This window comes from Besnoitia besnoiti, assembly GCF_002563875.1.
Source record: "Besnoitia besnoiti strain Bb-Ger1 chromosome Unknown contig00019, whole genome shotgun sequence".
Lineage (NCBI taxonomy): Eukaryota > Apicomplexa > Conoidasida > Eucoccidiorida > Sarcocystidae > Besnoitia > Besnoitia besnoiti.
In genome coordinates this window covers 23895-43046 of record NW_021703919.1, presented here as the reverse complement: position 1 = coordinate 43046, position 19152 = coordinate 23895, and the positions used below count along the sequence as shown (strand labels likewise).

The following is a 19152-nucleotide window of genomic DNA, read 5'->3' as shown; positions in this document are numbered from 1 at the left end:
TGGTACCACGTAACTCCACGATACTGACGTGTATGGCACAGAGAATCAGCAAACTCCGTGACAGCAGCCGCGGCGTACCCACAGGATACGAGCGTTTCCATAATTGCTGAGTCCCGTTCTTCGTTGACTATCCGAGAATCAACACGACTCCGTGTTCCACCGAGTACGTACGACGCTCGCGGAAGCAACATAACCGATGGACGATGCTGATCCGCGGACGTGTTAGCGCTTTGACCAGTAGGAAACGGACAAACATGCGCATAATGTGATGATCTTAAGGACTCTGCGGGACGGTGAGAGGGGGGCGGGGATGGACCAGGAAAATGCCTCCAGAAAAGCAGTTTGTCCGGCTCCAGAGCCCATCTTCCGGCGGACTCTGCCATATGAAGCATCGAGTTTGCAAGGAGCCGAGCTCCTTTCTCTACGGTGTAGGCACTGTGGTTTCTGCTAACAAGGAGAAGGGATGTAAACCTAAAGGGACCGCTCATAGTTGACGTGTGTTGTAAAACGGTGGCTTCCCGTTCATGCTGCAACGTTTCCAGAAGCGTAGGCCCACGGTAGCAAAGCTCTTCCGCCTGGACATTTCGAGTTCAAGCGTGTTGTTGGAGTTCTCAGGAGAGTCGGGAGCAAAATAGCCGTCATCTTCGCCATCACTTGAGGACACACTAACTTTCTTTTTAAGCAAGCAGCAATGCCGTGCTACCCGTCTCTGTTGCCCAATTGATCTCGTTGCAAGCTGCTACATGCAGCGGTGCATCAGCAGTCTCCTGGTGCGCGAAGGCGCGACACACGCACTGCTTTCTCAGTCCCCCTGCTTTTTTCCAAGCTTTTCCCGTACTCGAACGAATGATTTCCGCATAATTCTTCTTCGTAATTATTCCTTACTTTTATAGGCGTAGCCTATGCCGTGCCGAGCACCCTGACGGTCTGGTCCCAGAGTGCTTTGCTGCACGGGGTCCGAGGCTTGTAGTTGCACTTGGCTCTTGCCTATTATTTTTCTCTGCGTACACTAAACATGTAACGTTTTCTCTTGGCTTCTTCCATATTTCTGAACACGGCATCCACCTGCCGTTTGTGTGGGCTCCCGTTTACTCGGCTTGCCTGTGAACTGTGTCTCCAGTGTAGTTGTGTGCCGCCCTCGTGTCCCTGTCTGGCTGCCTCTATAGAGGACGCAAACAGGCCGCTTTCACAGCCGTCCTTGCCTCTTTGCCAAAGGAACCCGCCCACGTTTGCGGGCAGGGGTGAAGTGCTGCCGGAGCTGGCTCAGTGATTCTTGTACCCCTCTGCATTTCTCGACTGCAAGCGTTGGCGGCGACGTCATCTTTACCCAGCACCTCGGCATTTGAGAAATACGCTCCGTTGAATAACCTGGTGACCAAACTGATTGTTTGTTTGTACAGTGATGAGCATGCTTCCTGATGGTCTTGACAGCACCACGCAGCCGTGTCTAGGCGGCATGGTTGGGCTGGTATCAGGGTGTGATGTGCAGGCGCAGCGCCCGCCCGCGACGCTTGAAGAGCGTCGTAGGATTCAAGAGATGTATCGTGAAAAAGTGAAGGAACGAAAAATTCGGATCTACCAAAACGCCCTGGAGGAAGTTATCCGCCGAGAAAAAGCCAGCTCGATGCGACACGTCGTATTTAAGGTCCCCTTCAATACACATGTAAGTCACCGGCCGCATCAAAACTCGCACAACCGTGGGGCCTCGTAGGTCCGCGTCTTCTGATCTAGGAACCACTCGACGTCTGATTGGCGAACCATGTTTTCGCGCTTCACCCGACCGCACTTCATGTTGGTGGAGTCTCTTCCCGGTGTAAGCACTGGGTCGCTGGCACTGTCCGCGGCAACCCTTGGTTCGTCTGCGTTCTGCAGATGATGCTTGACAGTCAAGCCGTAGTCCGCCATGTGTGTCGTTTTTGTTTCTTTTCAGTTTGGCCAAAACTTGTTCCTTATCGGGAGCGACGAGATGCTCGGGAACTGGGCGGCAGAACAGGCTGTCAGCATGGTGTGGACGCAGAACAACATCTGGACGTGCGAACTCAAGTTTCCCAGAGGTAAGCAGCGATTCGAGCACGTAGTACCCTCGCTTCGCCATCCACTAAGCATGTGCAGCTTCGCTCCTCAGGAGATTGACCGCAGTTCCCTCGGCATCATGGTGTTGACAGCATGTTGCCTCCGTTCGTACACGGTTAATTGACAGGGGATGACCGTTCTGTCTACCACCCCCGTGTATTCCCTTCGCATGTAGACCTTACGCAGTATCAGCCGTCTCTCCGGGGAGACGGTCAAGAGGGGCAACAGTAGCTTGTCTGAAGACGGACTGTGAACGTCACTCATGGCGGCATCACCTGCGGCATTCTGAGCTTGCATCCCTTCTGCCGTGTCTTGTTCATAAATTGCCCTTGATCCAGAGGCCACACGCGTCGAGTACAAGTACCTCATCAAAGAGGGCAGCCACATGATTTGGGAACCGGGCCAGAACCACGTCATCGATCTGCGGCGCCTTGAGGCACTCGCGCGGCCTACTATGTCAGGAGGCGCGGAGGCGGCGCATGTGATTCAGGATTCATGGGGTCGGGGCGACGCGCAGGGGGTGTACGCAGGAGTAAGCTAGAGCGCGCGCTGTTTTCTCGTTTCGCATTCCCGACAGCTGTCTGCGAGTCTCGGCGTTTCGCTGAGCTGCAGGCGTCCGCGACAGTCGCTGGATGGCAGATGCCAGGCGTCGCAGTCGGAGGCTGGTGTGGTAGCGTGGCTGGGTGATGTCAGCGAAAGCAAATGGGGCTGAATAAAATGGCTAAAGCAGAGCGTAGCTCGACGGATCAAACAAGTCGGTGCCGGTGCGGGGGTGGGCATTTTGTGAGAAAGGGGAAGAAGAAAGTCACGCGAGCGAGGTAGAGAGGGGGGGGGATATAACAGGGCAATTCTTACGGGGGGGAGAAGATGGCGATGAATTGGCTCTTGCGGGAGCGACGGCCGTTTCATCAGCGGCATCGCCAAGAGCCCCGGAGTAGGCCAGGCCATGACAGGATATGTCACTGGCGACCTACAGGGTACAGCGGAGCTTCCTGTAAACCAGGACGAAGGACGAGGTGTCCATGTCTATTGCCCTCTGTTGTTTGTGTATGTTCTGCTATATCGTGAAGGCAAAGAACGGTGATTCAATTATTAGTGACCGCGCGCGCGCAGCGCTACTCATGGAGTAAAGATACACGCTTTGTTATTGCGACGGCGACTCGATTGCGCCTCATGGAGGTTGTCCTCGTTTTGTATGCGCAGCTCCCGTTGCGTGCTTCCTTGGCCATTTGGTAGGAACATCTGTTTTCTGCATGGGCCAGTTTCCCCACCCCCGCCGTATAAGTCACAAACATATTTCTGTGCCTCTGTTGTTTTCTTTTTCTCCGCGACGGGCGGACCTTCTTTCGGCTACCTGGCGCTGTATAACAGTTTTGTGGTCCGTTGTACGTAGTGCTAAAGGCGTACCTCGCGCAGCCCTGGTCATCGGCAGCCCACTCTCGTTTTCTCTTTTGCAGCACGGGGAGCGCTCTTGCATAGGCACATATACACCCGTAAACCTGTCCCGGTGTCTATGCTTACGTCTCCTCCACAAACCCATTGTCGCTACTACTCCATGTAGTTTGCTCGCTGCCCGAGCGTCCCTTAAGCTCGGCAAGGCATGCCACGAAAGCTGTTTACGACTGTGAGCCATCAAAATCGATCCTGGTGTCGTTCCGCATACCGAATTATATGGATGCCCCAGCGGGATGTGGGCATCCAGATTTGGCACCGGAGTGCAGGACGCTTCACACTGCAATGGATGAGGACTTTGGCGAGGCTGTGCTCAAAGATTTTTGCCTAAGAAGCACCCGAGGGCATCTGCTCCTATATGGAGGCTGGTCTGCAGGGTCACTTCTGATGATACGCCGTCGGGGCAGAAAGTGTATGAGTTTGCATGAGGTAAACGAACGGTATGGTTACAGACGAGGAGCTCGCTGTCAAGTCTCGTGTCTCACCTACGGACCCTTCACTTCAAGACTCAACCCTGATCAGGACACGACTTTTCCCACCACTCTACACACAGTCAAGACTCAGCACGACCTCTGGGAGCTCCTGAGTTCAATCGATGCCGACTAGAGGCGTGATGAACGTGATGGGGCAGTCCTTATATTAAATAGCGGAGGAGGCCGGAGGGGGTGGAATAACGTGATTCCTGAGCTGTTTCCTGCTCTTTGCATGAGAGCGCTTGCATGTGTCGGGAGAGCCTGGACACTCAGACATGCAGACTATTTCCTGGACATTCTGCGCTTACTGTAATTATTTGTTCTGCAGAGACAGAATTAACTACAACATGGTACTCGCCGTGCTGGGAGACGTCCCGGCGGTTGTGTGGAGTTTGGCGGTACTCCGTACTCGCACGTTTCCAGGATTTTCTTCCCGAAGCCTTGCCTCATACAGCCTAATAATAAAAAGCGCACGCAGGGCCGGAAGAAAGTCGGCTCTTCGTAGGCCATCAGCCAACAGCCTCCGCCCTTTCCCTATGTATTTGCAGTGCACAATTGAACAATAAAAGCCTACGGTATTCTCACAACGAGCTGCCCGGCGACAGGGGATGACCAAGTCACACAAACCTTTACTGGCAGAGAACAAATACTGTACTCTGTCGCAGATGCCGCGAGAAGAGACTCGTCCTGGCTTCGCATCACCTAGAAACTTCGGTCTTATGGAGCATTGTATTCGTGGATTGCGGCTGGGGTCGGTTTGGGATTCTGCTTTAGAATGCACGAGTCGGAAGTCGTTTTTGAGAGCTTTCGCCTCTCATCTTGTATCCTCGTGTGTATCGAAAAAAACGCCACCAGCGGTCTATCGGTAGCGCGCGTCCGAATCTCAAGTGCTGTCTGACGGCCCTGTGAAGCTGACTGAAGAAATGCTGCGCCGACCAGCATATGCCACATCTATTGGAAGTCTGTCCCAGGAGAAAGCCTTCGAGATCAACTCTTCCCCCGCCTCAACGTCTTTCACAATGTGCATAGTAAAGTGGGCCCCATAGCTGACGGGTCGAATCCTCTGAGGAATCCGGGTAGAACGGGTCGGCATTGACACAAACGTCAACGGGCGATCCGCAGCCCAGAACGTCTCAGAGAGTGTTGCATTTGTGTCCGTGTATATGACGCGTGACATGTGTTGTAGGCTGTCAGAAAGCACTGACAACAGCTTCTTCGTTATATCGTTCTCTGGTTCGTGGTCGTTGAACGACACAACCATGGATTGTGGGCGCACGTTCTCAGGAAGAGATTGCCTGCCTCTCCCCGATAACCGTCCGCCGGCGAGGCTCAGCAGGTGTGAGAAACAGGCAGGAACACCTTGCGTTGAGAACGCGGTGGCGCTTGCCGAGAGTCGGGCGAGCGACCGTCACAAAAGCACATGGCTCTCGGGCTGACCGCCTCCTTCGACAGCACCAGGAGCTTCTGCGTCTATCTGCGTTGTTGCTGCTTGGTTCACGTGCCTGTCTAACCCACCACCAGAATGGCTCGTGCCAACCGAAGATTGGTGGAAGCCGTAGGCGCTGCTGGCGACGAAGGAATGCTCGTGTTCCGTACGGCCCTTCGCCTGTGGGACGACGGATCCTTGCTGCGAGAGGACCGGGACAAAGCTCGAGCTGGCACGAAGGTATGAACTGAAGGTGTGGTCACCATTAGGCCCCCGTTCGTCAGAGAGGTTTGTCAAGGCGACGCCTGGCCGCCCTTGAGGTATCACCACGGCAAATAGGGTTTAGCGGCGGCAGCCGCGTTTGCATTGGCGGGGAAATCCCCAGCAAGCGTCATGGTGTTGCCAAAAAGCACTGCGCCTCCGAAGTTGAGGTCCCATCGTGGCCTTGTCCCTTTTGAGAAAAACGTGGCAGAGCAGTGAAACTGCTGTGAAGAAGAGAGTATATTTGTTGCGTCCGAACGATCATACGCCGGACGGACTTGTGCAGACAGATTGATGCGCAAGCCCGGTGTTGTGTAGTAGATGACCAGTAACGATAATGGAACACGTGAAAAACTACATAAGCACTCTTACATGCTGGGATATTTCTGGGTAACGGATCCGGTAACAGAATGGGAGTTATCCCCCACGGAACTCCACACCCACCGCGCTCGTGCTGCACTTCTCTCGCACAGGAGCACTTTCTACTCTTGGCGGCCGCGGCGGTACATGCCCCAGCTAATCCCCCCATAGGGGTTGATCCCGCTCTAGAACGCCTTTATTGAACAGAAAACCGTGTCTGGGAGTGCGAGCTCCTGCGATCAAAGCCATGTTGTGGTAGAGGTTCTGTGGACGATTGGTGCCGTTGTAGATTGTCTCCGTACCTGGCTCCTCAACACGCGAAACCATTCCGCTCCATCAATCAAACAAGCACTCACTAAGTCCTGCTATAGTCCGAGCTTGAGCGACTGTGTCGAGAACGGAGCAACCCAAGCAAACCGCCGGGCGACGTCTGCGCTGGAACAAAACGTATAACCTGTGAGGCATCCTCGTTTGAGGAAACGGCCAGGCAGAGTCTGGCGGCGCCGTCTCAAATGTCCGCCATTCCTGAGGCAAACAGTCTTCGTCTCAACATGCATGCATGCACTACTCCCACACGCGTCGCGTGACAACATTCTTGCTCATCGCTCCAAGGCGGCGATTCACCGGCGCTGCTAGCGTCTCGTGGAACGAGGAGAGGCGTCTCCGTGAATGCGGACGGCGAGCTGCGCCGCCCGAACCCTTAGCATACGACGCATCCTCGCCACCTGCCGCTGCGCAGGTTAACTCACCATGCCCCCCCCCCCCCTCGGGAATTCCGCGCTGATCAACCTGTTTTCAACTTCCGCCGTCCCTCCTTCTTCCGCGTTCGCCCTGCCGCCGCCGTCCAGCGCCCGCCCCACGGTCCCCTTGAAAGCCTCGTGTCAGCGGCGACCCCGTCGACGGGAGGCCGCTGCGAACCCCAAGATGCCCCGAACTGGCGCCTCCTGCCACCCCCCCGCCCGCCCGCCCACGTCGGAGGGTTCGGCGGCTGTTCCCGGCGAATGTCCAGCCCCCGAGAGAGCCGTGGCCTGGGCGGCGCCACCTGCCCCCTCCGAGGAGCCGCCGGGCCCCGCGCCCGGCGTAGAGTCTTGGGCCCCGCCGCCGCTTCCGCCAGCTCCACCTGCGCCCTCGTGGCCCCCGCTCCCGCGCGACCCGTGACTGCCGCTTCCGGCCGCAGGAGTGCTGGCTAGATGCATTGCCTCGCCTCCTCCGCGTCCTTCTGGGTAGTCCGCAGAGGCAAGACCAGAGCTCCGGGAACGAAGCAGAAGGTGACGTCGAGACACAAAGACGCTGCCTCCTCCAGACCCGCGGTCGCGAGAGGACTGGGACGAGAATGAAGGATGTGTGCACAAGGGCAGAGGAAGCGGAGGGTCATCTATTTCACTACCTTCTCCCGATTCGCCGTGCGCCATGGATCCCGTTGCCAGATCCACTAAAGAGGGACACGACAGCGGCTTCTGTTGTAGAACGCACAGAGACATGCACCGAGACAGACAGAGGACAGTTAACATGACTTCTGCAAACAACGCCACCTGACGCTCAAGGCGTGTGTGCGTCTCTGCTGCTTTAGAGCGCTCGGCAGGCACAGGCGAGAAACGCGGACGACAATGAAGAGCTTTTACACAAGCATGGGCCTCGACTGACCGGGCTGATACGCGCCTGTTTCGCTACAATATGCAGCGGATTCTCTCAACCACCAAAAGACGAAGTCAACATACTGAACGAGCGCCTTGAACGGATTCGTCATGGAAGCATAGGACGCTGTGCACATGTCCATTCCTCTTTTCTGCAAAGAGCAGCCTGTCAGATTTCAAGGAAATCCACAAGGAAGAAAGTTCCTACGGCTTTGCTGCAGGCCGCCACCTCAAATAGCCTGAAGAGCCCAACAGTTATCCGACCTGTCTAAGTTTCGACAGGAAGCGCTAATTGGCGCAAAAGGCTAACAGGCTGCCCGGTGTCTGGCACAGCATCTGGAACCAACTCCACCAACAACTGACGATTGCGGTCAGAATTGTCTCGCAAAACTGCATACACATATATATACATGTATATTTAGGTATTTGTGTCTATAGCGTACGGGCCATGTTACGATTTGTTTGATGCCGCTTACTCTTTTTCGGACTTGCTTTTGACTCCACAGGGCATTCTTCGCTAGGTTCTCAAGGGCAGATTCTGCATTCACAGAAAGGAGAAGGCAAAGACTGTGCTGCATGGGAGTCGCGTGGCTTTTTCCATACGCCGCGCTCCGCATGCATCTTCGTCATCGGCGCCTGGCCACTCGCATCCACTCTCGCTAGCCGGATCGTCTCTAGATGTGCAGTGCACACAGTCATCTACGCGGACGCCAAAACCCAGAAAAGAAAACGAATCCTCATGAGTTCGAAAACCGTCGCGGTCTCGCACCGCGGCGCAAACACCTCTCGCTGGGGGCCAGCTCGTGCAGCAGCATCGCACGCACAGAGGTCACTATGATGCGTTGCACAAACTCGGAGGAACCGACCTTGTTCGAGGTTGAAGAAATCGAGAATGGCTTCGTCAATGCGCCGCGCGGTTTGCTGTCTCTGGTCCATGCCGCCGAGCAGCCGCTGCGCCTCTTCGCACTGACAACAGGCAGCACCAAAGCAATCCACATTCTTCGTGCGTGACGCCATTCCTCTACGCGATTTCAGAGAGCTCAGGCTCGAGAACGTACAAACAGCCTCGCCACGGGGACTCTCCACCCGCGTTCAGGTGCAGGCCAAGCCCAGAGAGGTGGCGCAGGTTGCGTTCTCGCGGAAGCACCATCGAGTAAAGCGCGTATACACACCTTTTCCTGTACGCCAGTGCCCTTCTCTCGCGTGTCTCTCCTTCCCCGCTTTCTCCAGTTATCGTGTGGCGTCTGCATCATGTTCTACTCGGTCTCTTGTGTCTCCTTTCACTCTCTGCCTTCATCCTCTCCCGCGAGCCGGATCAACGGTCACACCGAGACCTGGGCACCGCCAGCTCGGCTCTCTTGCGCTTACCTTCAAGTCACTGAAGGCCAAGAGGGCCATGGCCTCTTCCAGTTTGGGGAGCAGGTCCGCCTGCGTCAGACCAGTGAACACACACCCGGCTATACAGGAGTCTGCCACGAAATGGAGGAATCAACTCATGCTGTCCGAAGAACAATAATACCGCCAGGCTGCAGCCCTAGCTAGCTGAAACCCGCTTAGAGACTCAGCGCCACAATGGGCTGACGATCTAGGGCGGCACAACGGCAGACGCAGAAGCGAGCTCTTCTCATCGCTGTCTCTGTGACCAGTTTTCATCCTCTTTTGCTCCCATGCCACTTTCTCGCGTGTCCCTGGTTGCCTTGTCATCGCTCCGTCCCTGTTTATCGTCTCACCCTTCATTTGTTGCGCTGTTGGCCAGTTTCACACAAAAGGAATTTGCAACTGAGTGGAAGCAAGTGTGGAGCGTCAAGCCAGAACTCACATGCTGCCTGACGCAAGGAGCGAGCTCCAGCTGGGCGAAGTCGATGGCCGCACACGTGTCTCCCTGGAACCGCCGTGAGGAGAGGGCACACAAACACGAAACCCGGTGCTCATCATGAATGAGAGTTTCCCTTCGCGCAGAGTCTGCAGAGAGAGAAATGAAGTCGTAGTCCCTGCGAAACTGAGTTAGCTGGACGGGCGCAAGAACGGTTTGTGAAGTCACGGAGATGAGACGGTAGGCTGTTGGAAACAATATCGCGTGCGCGCCAGACTGTTGTTCCCTATGTTGAAGCCAGTGAGCTCTACCGTCCCTCGTACAACTTGTATACGGAAGACATATAGGGGCTTGTGAGAATACCGAGGCAGCTCTCGCATGCGCGTCACAGGCGCTTTCGGTCTTTGCGAATATAATGTATCTATATGCGCGTAGGCAGCCACGCACACACGAACTCACCCTCTCGATGAGCGAGAGAAGCTGCTGCTGCTTCAACAAGAAGTTAACCTCGGGGTTGGCGGCTAGAATCTGAGTTATCCACACAAGAACGCAGCAACACGAACACCGTCGTCGCGAGGGACGCGCCAAGCAGCGACCGCAGCCAGCCGAAGGCGGCAGGGAGAAAGAAGGGCGCGGATAGTTCTCTCGAGACAACGTCCAGTTCCGGTGTCGCTCTCGCCACTGTGCTCTCTAGTCTATGACTTATTATCCGTCCTCTTCGCCGTGTTGTGGGCACTCTCCTGTGTCAATTTGGCTCCCCTACGCGTGCCGCGCTTTGCCACTGAGCGTTCTTCGTACTCTTGCTTGCTGGCTCGCCTTTGTATCAGCTTTCGCTGTTCAATTCGGTTTTCTCTTTCAACGTCTGTGCTTCCGCTTAATCCCATCGTGGGATTTCGTGTTGCTTCCCACCTGTGGGTCAACGAGGTGAATGAGTCGAATTGCCTCCTCCATTCTTCCCTCGAGAACGGCCTCGCGAATCTGGGAACGCCTGGCAATGGACGCCAGCGGCATGTCCGCTGCGAGACAAAACCCACGACGAATGCCAACAAATGAACCCAAACTTTGAACAGTGACGCGTGGAAGAAACCTCTGGGGTTACACGTAACTCGCTCGAAAAAAACGCGGATGAAGATGTACGATGCAGGAGAAGTTCTTGAGAGTAAAGCCCGACATCAGGGAAACGCACGCATTGTCGCTTGTGTAATCACAACGCATCTCTTGATGAGTGCAAGGAGTCATGCGCAAAACTACAGAACGCGGCCCGTTGTTGAGCAGTCTTATGCTGAGACTAGACCAGTTGCTGGAATACCATTTCAAATTACGCGATACAATCTATCTTGGGATATAGCCTATTTCGCGTCCAACGCGTTTTACAGACACAGGGGGGAAGTCTACGTGTGCAAGGCAGCAGCGTGGTACTGTATCTTGAGGAAGACGGCAGACGGCTCGCTGCACTCAAGGCGGCACGGACAGAAACGAAATTGGGGCTCTGCTGTCTCTTATGTAAATGGCGTGCGAGACATACGCTGTAGGCCTGTCTCTTCTGCAAACTCTGCAGCAGCCTCGCCGAAGCCGTTGACAGTGAAAAAATTCAAGATGAGGCGATGTAGGTCTCGCTCGTACACCTCGACTTCACCCATGCGTTCCATCCACTCCCTCCTGAACAAAGTGTGAGGGCGGACGCCGCAGGAAAACCTTTCTGTAGGTTATCGCTAGGGGATCTCTGCGACGTGTCGATTTTGAAGCAAGCAGCCTTAAGGAGTTCCAGGTGCCCTCCCACGAATGTCCTCACCGATAAATCGCATAGATGAAAGAAAACGGGTCCGAATCCCAGGGCAGCTAGCAATATCGGCCATGGCATACCCTCGCATCGATACGAGTGACGAGCCCCGGCGGCACTCGGAGAAAGCATGGAAAGAGAGGCCTGGATATAAATGCCCGCTGGCAATCAGTATATTGCGCATTGGCCGCCACTTATATAGATATATATAAATATACTGCAAGTGAACGGCCCCACCAATCATCCAGATAACTGCATGGCTGCACTCGGGTTCAGCAACACGAGTTAACGGACGTGGATGAGCGCCGGCCTCGGATCTCGATAGGCGTGACTCACTTAGTCAAGAATGTCTTGACGCATATTGAGTAAGACACCGATACATCAACGCAACGGATTCAAGTTGTGTGCTGTTTCGATGTAGGAGTATAGATCCCGCGTACTGTCTTTTTGCCTATGATATATGTTGGCTCACGGGGTGCATCCCGCTCCATTAGACGGAGCTTGGTCGTCACTGTCTCCATTCTCGCCACTGATGAAAGGTCGAAGGAAAGAAAAGTTCTCCATGAACCCCACCAGAGGAACGGAGGATGAGGGGCTGGGTCCCGCTGATCCAGCGCCCCCCGCACCACCAGCAGATCCACCGGCGCCGCTGCCGGTTGGGCTACCAGAAGAGGTTACTCCTCGGGAAGTCGAGAGAGTCGCCATAGAGAAAACAGAAATAAGACGCAGAATCTAATACTGAAAGGAAAGGTTTGTGAACAGAGGCGTTTGCAAGGACTACACGTGAGAGAAGATCTGCGAATGTAAAATATCAGGTAAGACTGGATGGAAGGAGGGGCGGAGCAGCAGCAGCGTGGAGTGCTCGATCTGGGAGGCACAAGAGGATATCCAAGGGCATGGAAGTCCCGCAACGCACACGGGTAGAAGAGAGAGTAAGCGAGAAGCGATGGGCCGCACATACACGCCAGCACCACGCGACGAAATACAGATGCAGGAAAAGAATAAAACGTCAACGGAGGGAGGAGAGGGATACAGTCTTAAGAAAGTACGGGATGGCGAGAAAGGGATGCTTGGAATGCAGCAGATCCAGTGGCCACATGTACAATATACAAAATACACACAATCAAAATTCCCTCAATCCGCAAGAAGATAAGCCCAAAAGGGTTTCCGCATGGCTGAAAAACGGGCAGCAACACGGAACGATCAAAACATGGAAAAAGAGGACGTTGGCCCCAGCTTTCCGGTGTATTTGTTCAAACAAGAGGTGGTATTCGGTGTGTCAGTCAGTGTAAGGCCCCAAACTGTCGTACGTCGACGGTGCGGATATGCCACTTCACTACTACCCCAACCGGCCGTTAAGCATGCATTGACATGAATCTTCAGAAAGCATTCAGGCGTACAGTGGAGTGTCTTTGGCTTTCAACGTACGTTGGACTCTGGAAACGCACTCCGGCAAGAGAACTAACATTGACTCAAGCTACGCAAGAGCGTGACCCTCGTACAGGCGCTGACACACCCGAGGTTTTTGACCCTAGACAGAGTCGCTCGTAAGCAGGTCTCTACGGGAGCGGACCACTCGAATTTGCGTCCCAGAGAGAGGCGGTCCCGACAAGACATAGCACAGCATTGCGAATTCCAGTAAAAGCGGAGGAGACGAGAACGGTTAGCGACAGCGGACGCTCTGAAGAAGCGACCATTCGTGGCGGGAGAAGACTTTTCTCTGGAGCCGTTATGCAGACGTGTACTGCCCTGCGCCACACACTAGTCACTCCCTGTTCGATGCGACGCGCCCGGACAGCGAATGTTGAAGTCATATTGATCGAAAACTCAGGCTGCATTTCAGTAGCCCACCGTAATTTCTGCCGGGGATGAAAGATGCCAAAAACAGTCTCCAGGGGCGTGATGTACACATCAGCAACGAAAAGCGACACGGGAAACAGAGGAAAGGGCGGGTGGAGTAATACGCCAGGAGTGCATCTACGCTACCTTTTAGCCAATAAGGCGTGTCAACCCATAGCCGACCACCATGCGGATGCGGGCAATCCACGGTAATCAAATGCTGGAACTCCGCTTTTCTTTCGTAGAGGTTACGCCGGCGGCTGTCATCGAATGCGTGTCGTGGTGTCCCGCTGTGTACCACCCCGTGTCGGCGGACGTAATGGCGATGCAGTGAGATCGTGTGTGCCACGTAGGCAGCTGGTATAGCCTTACATTGGCCTCAACCAATAACCTGCACCTTGCAAGGTTCACTGAAAAATTCCTTCCCTCGACGAATGCCCAGCGCATTCAGACCCTGTCAAAGTTAAGACTTGCGGACAGATCTTTGTTGTGGCCGTCGCGTCCCAGTAACAGCGTTACCCCGAACTTGTGCTCATCGTTAATCGTGAGCAGCATCGTACACCAGGCACCGGTATCCGACTCTGTAGAGCTTCCTCAAGATTGTTTTTTGACAGCCACACATGCGGTGATGCAGGGGCTATCACTTTCTATGTGCTACTGAGCGGACGCAAACCTTGACCTGATGCCCCCGCCTGGCCAAGAAGGGGTGCCCTGTATCCTGTATTCACGCTTACACTGACAGCGTGACAACGAGCGCCTAACTACACTCACGACTCACGTGATATGCTCACCTCTTCACCACGACCTGCTTTTGGAGTCCCCTGGGGAGACACCTATCGTCCATGAAAACCACTGCGTCTCAATTTCAGAGATGTGCAGGTAACAATAAACAGAAGCTGTCGACATCAGGTTTTCACTCGGTCTGACAAACGCGCTGCCCCATAGTGTTTCGTTTCTGACCCGGTGCCCCTCTTGCTGGAAACCGGTGCAGGAGACCCGGCGGGCAGCGCAGCCTGCCGCGTTTGCTCTTCCGTTCTGCACAGGTGTGTGCCCTGCCGCGGCAGATGCCCCTAAACCCTAAGATGCCACATTTCCCCTCCTCCGTGTCGAATATGGGATTGGCGCAATGAATCGGCGCAATGAGACGTTTGTCTAGCGTCATAGCGTACATTGACCCTTTCGGTTGCCCACCGCTATTACTGTCCATTTATCTTAGCCGCTCCAAGTGAATCCCTGTTTTTGTCCTTCCCTCGACGCAAAAATCTGCAGTTAGTATCTATCTATTTCGGTGCACCCCACACTTGTCCATATTAAGCGGATCTGGCTGAACAGCACATGCCTAATTCGCTGCCTCCTTGACAGCACTCTCGCCACAGGTGAGTAGCTCGAGGCCGACGGCCATGTGCCGCAAGAGGACTACCCCCGTCACTTGCCGTGAACACACGGAAGATTAAGCGAAAAAGTGTAGTTCCCCGAGACGCGAGCTCATCCTAACTGTGCGTGTGTCCAGTTCTCGAGGCCGCTCATGGGCGGCACCGACGGGCACTTTGCATCGCAGTAAAGTCGTCTCTGTTTAGCCTTTTTGAGATCATTCGGTTGGGAGTGCCAGAAGATCCATATTCCTACCTGTATACTATCGCCCCGCCATCTCGTAGGGGGCGGCTCCGCACCCAAGAGCCTCAGCGGGCTGAACTGAAGTTTCGTGCCTCCACGTACCGGGGACAAGCCGCAAGTTTGAGAATGTCGCATTGAGAACAGAGATTTGATTCAAGCAAGCAACGCAGTATTCTGGTGTCTTCCTTTAAATGAGTGGAGTCGGCGAAGATGTGAAATGCTGTTCAGACCCTCAGGCACAGGCAGCAGTACGCAGTTCATGTGCGTGATGGTATGCATGTGGGCACAAGCGCGAATGCTTCTATCCGTGTTAGGCGCAGTATCTACCACGAGTACGATCTGTCGTTAGTACTGGGGTCCACACATGCAAACGCAGCTACTTCCTGAAAAGCTGTACGATGCTTCTACACAGGCAGATACAATGAGTGCAGAGGCGCAGTTCAACGCGATCGCACCGCTCCGACTGAGCACCTACACAAAAGGCTGCCGCTTCCCCACGCAGGGCGTCATAGCCGGGCAACTGCTTTCGCTGCGCTCTGCAGTATGGTCAAGGAGTGCGATTGTTTCAGGTCGTAATGGTAAGTCCGGGGGCATGGCGTTGAAATTGACAACCTCAAGAAGTTTACACAAATTAGGTAGACAAGGCATTGCGCACAGGACTCTTCAGGAGCAGTTGAAAGGAACAGAATACCGCAGGAAAGAAATGGTTACTGCTTGTACCTCCTAGGAGGCGTTTCACTCCCAAAATGCACTTTCGTACTTCTGTCACAATCTCGACAGCGGTTGGTTCTCTGTAAAGCCATGTTGGAAGCGCGCGTTCGAGGCAACAGAAGCACAACCCACTTGCTCTGATGTCGGAGGTCCCAGTGAACACAGCGAGTGCGAGAAGCGAGGGGATAAAATAAATTGCAGCCCCTAAGGAGGAATGCAGCTCTCCTGCCACCACCATTTCGCAACGGTTCCGGTTTAGACGGCAGTGCTATGAGCTGAGATGTCACTTAAGCCTGGACGGTTTCACCGATTGAGAAAAACAGTCAGACGCCAGAGCGCCGAATCCTCCATCGTTGAAGTGCGCGCATCTGTTTTCTATCTGAGGGCAAACCATTTACCCTTGCCGTATGTGCGTTACTACTGCTTGCTACAGGACGTATTTCTTGTGCAGTCACGCGGCGAGCCGCCCGCAAAAGGCAGGACTTCTTTGCAGTGGTACTCACACGATATATTGCTGGAGAACCAGATTGAGGGGGGTCGTGGCCAGCTGTTCGAGAAATTAGGACTTGACGAGTACCCTTCTGCGAGACGTCTGATTGAGTTTCTGTCCTACAAATTCGGTTTGATTGCTAAGTGAAATTCGCTTCCAGCTGCCAGCGACTCTGGAAAACTCAAGTCTCCTGCCCTTGTAGAGTAGGCCGTGAGACCCACGCCCCCAGCAGAGAGGTTCAATAGAGCAAATGCCCCCCAATATCTGCACGATAGCTTTCTTCGCGGCATGCCGTTTTCATGATGGTCAAGCATTTGCTGAGTTGACGACACTACCGGACGTCTTTGACCGCGGGTACGGGGGTTCATTCAGGATGCCTTGACGTCCTCACGAACCGCACTGCAACCTCGGGTCGTGTATCTCTATAGGGCTGCGCGTGCTCCGTGACTCGGGGGTGCAACACATCGACAAAGCCAGCCGGCACCATGCGATGCTTGGGATAACGCGGGGGCACCTTCATCAGGAGCCGCTGACCGCGCAGACAGCCAAGACCTGGCGGTGCACCGACGGTGATGTCGCGACATCTATCAAGCGGTGCATTCACAGGGGGCCTTGGCGAACTCGCAGCCTGAAGGTCAGTTTGAAAGAATTCGTGCGTGCAGGAATCTGAGTGGTGCAGGTTCTACAGGGAATGAAGAGAAAGAAGGGTTCGCAGGCTATGTTAAGTCATTATGCAAGGCGACGCGCACAATTGTGCACCGGTCGCAGCTGTTTGCAGCGTATGAAAGAGAGTTGCCGTCACTGCACTGACAACCTTACTCTTGCATAAAGTAATTCATGCATGAGATCCATGGACAACGGAATTTTGAAGCGGGTTTCGACTGACTTCGACACAAGTCCTTTTGCCTGTACGTTCTGTCACGCCCAATGGAGGTCCACGTGTCACGTGCCAGCTTTCGGTTTCTGTGGTTAGTAACAATGTCTCTGGGAATGGCGATGCGGGGCACACATCCAGGAGCTGGATATATGCACTGGGGCCCGCCATCAGGTGGAGCCACTCTTGTACATAATAGGCTCCTACATGATGTCACGGGCCAACCCTACGCAGATCTACATGCAGCTTTCGCTCCAACGGTGGATACGAAATACCACCGCTTCTTGCCAGTCTCGTGGCTTGAGCAAGACACAACCACACCAAGGTCAGATCCAAGCCATTCCCAGTCCTCTTGGATTAGAAGAGTTACCAAGAGTCTCATATCACGGGGCGGAGGACGGGAGATCGAAAATAAAGCAACACAGTCGCGCCGTAACATGCGCGGTGAGTCGCTTCGACGGGGGAGCTGGGGTCGCGTGACACAGTTCTTTCGTCCCAGATTACCCGCATTGGGTGCGCAAGTGGCCAGGAGGTTCAGATCGTTGTTTTCATGCCAAAACTGCTTTTCGTACACCATAGGACAACTCAGTCCGTCGCCTGTAGTCGGTGTGTCGTTCCGCCCTAGAGAACCTGGAGACGCCATAATCAAGCAGCTCCTATTATCTTTGGCATCGGACCTCGGCGTGTTTGACTCTGCCCCTTACACGACCTTCGACAAAGCTTTATCAGAAGCATACTGGCCTGCAGGCCAGTCGTTGACGCTCAAATCCGGTTGGAGTGGAACTAGCCGGACGCTGTTGCGGGCTCGAATATTAGGTAAAGGAGGCTTCGGACTTGTATACTTGGTGAAAGACGTATACACTGGAAAGGAATTTGCTTTGAAGACATACATCTTTGGCACCGCACCCACTGATCAAACTAGCCAAATTGTGAAGGAAGAGGCAATATCCTCTCGGGCACTCTTGACGGCCAGGACAGCGGATGAAGCCCAGGAACGCTTGAGGTTGATGGTCGCGAGCGATATGCTGAGGATCCCAAGACAATCCAGACAGAGAATGGTCACTGACGGCCCCAGGACAAAGTGGGTCTTGAACTCCTTTCTCCTTTTGCCTCGCGCGGAAGCCGACTTATCTGCCATTCTAGGAGTGATCACACGCAGCGCATTAATAAATGAAAGCAGCCTCGCTCGCTTCGCTCGCTGGCACCTAACCGCTCACGTAATCAAGCTGGCAGCCATTCTCCAACAGCAACAGATCGTACACTGCGATATCAAGCCGGAAAATTTATTCGTCATGGCCGACGGTCGCGTATTATTGGGGGACTTCGGATCATCACACAAGTGGGGGGAAACAGGCGAAGCGCTCTTCACGAAACCCTACACACCGCCTGAGGCGGCACGCCGTGCTACAGCGTTAACATATAACTACACAATTGACTCGTGGCAGGTGGGTTTGGTACTGTGTGAAGTCTGGTGCAACAAGCGACCGCTCCCGCAGACCGAGGGCGCCCTGGAGTCCATCACGTGTTCAGTCCCTGCGCCTGTGCGAAAGCTCATTCACGATTTCCTGCGCATCTCACCCGATGATAGACTCCTTGCCCTACACGCGATGCAGAGTCCAGAATTCGCGGAGATCGATGCGCACGTAACCGCTGGGATACAGCACCTCGGGTTGACGACCCCTTCACCTTGGTCATAGGAACCGCCCGAGAAAGAGGACCTTGCGCCATCCGCGCCTCGGGAGAACAATATGCCAGAACGACGCCTACCGAAAATGATCTTAGGATACAACAAAGCCCTTCACTGCCTTTTGTGGAAATACAGTTGCACGCGTTATGAACAGGTTGAAGTATCACACGCCGCAGACACCAGCCCGGAGGCGCTCATACATAGCCATGCACGGCCTTGGACTCGCTCCCCAGTGTGTTCCGTTCGTAGCGCTGGTGGTATCGCGGCTAAAAGCCAACTAGCAACCGTATTCTCGATGCTGACAGGCCTTCGCCTTGACGCTGAGTCGTGGCGTCACATCCAGCGTTCCAACTTTTGCGTCTGTGGCTGCCGAAGTGGGCGCCCCGACCATTATGCAGGGCTTACAAACAACGCGTGTAGACGCTATGCCCAAAAAATGAGCTTGCGAACACCGTGGACAACCTTCCCTGTTCACCATAGTAAGCGAGGTGAGAGGCGCCGCACACAAGTTAGCCGTATTTGGCTGCCACAGCGGAAATCTTGAAACCCTTCTCCCTTAGCGGAGACAGCAGCAGTGGCTCAGGAATATGACAAGGATGCTATGAGGGCAGAGTGTCTCCCTGAAAGGGTCTTGGATCTCTGAACAACGCTGCGTAAGATGCCGT

General features: G+C 54.4%; 3 protein-coding genes across 3 annotated transcripts; 2 read left to right on the top strand and 1 right to left on the bottom strand.

Moving 5' to 3' along the window:
• Positions 1 to 1408: 1408 nt before the first annotated feature.
• BESB_033120 (starch binding domain-containing protein) lies at positions 1409 to 2614 on the top strand (the record flags this gene model as incomplete). The annotated part of the gene is made up of 3 exons (XM_029361900.1): positions 1409 to 1663; positions 1931 to 2054; positions 2412 to 2614. 3 exons carry the CDS (start codon positions 1409 to 1411, stop codon positions 2612 to 2614), a joined length of 582 nt encoding a protein of 193 aa, XP_029215048.1.
• A 4312-nt stretch (positions 2615 to 6926) lies between these two features.
• BESB_033110 (LisH protein) lies at positions 6927 to 11977 on the bottom strand (the record flags this gene model as incomplete). The annotated part of the gene is made up of 9 exons (XM_029361899.1): positions 6927 to 7502; positions 8156 to 8217; positions 8546 to 8645; positions 9048 to 9107; positions 9499 to 9561; positions 9952 to 10020; positions 10402 to 10508; positions 11018 to 11151; positions 11745 to 11977. The coding sequence occupies 9 exons, from the start codon at positions 11975 to 11977 to the stop codon at positions 6927 to 6929; spliced, it is 1404 nt and encodes a 467-aa protein (XP_029215047.1).
• A 4927-nt stretch (positions 11978 to 16904) lies between these two features.
• Positions 16905 to 18497, top strand: BESB_033100 (rhoptry protein ROP18; the record flags this gene model as incomplete). Its single annotated transcript, XM_029361898.1, has 1 exon — positions 16905 to 18497. One exon carries the CDS (start codon positions 16905 to 16907, stop codon positions 18495 to 18497), a length of 1593 nt encoding a protein of 530 aa, XP_029215046.1.
• Between the last annotated feature and the right edge of the window lie 655 nt (positions 18498 to 19152).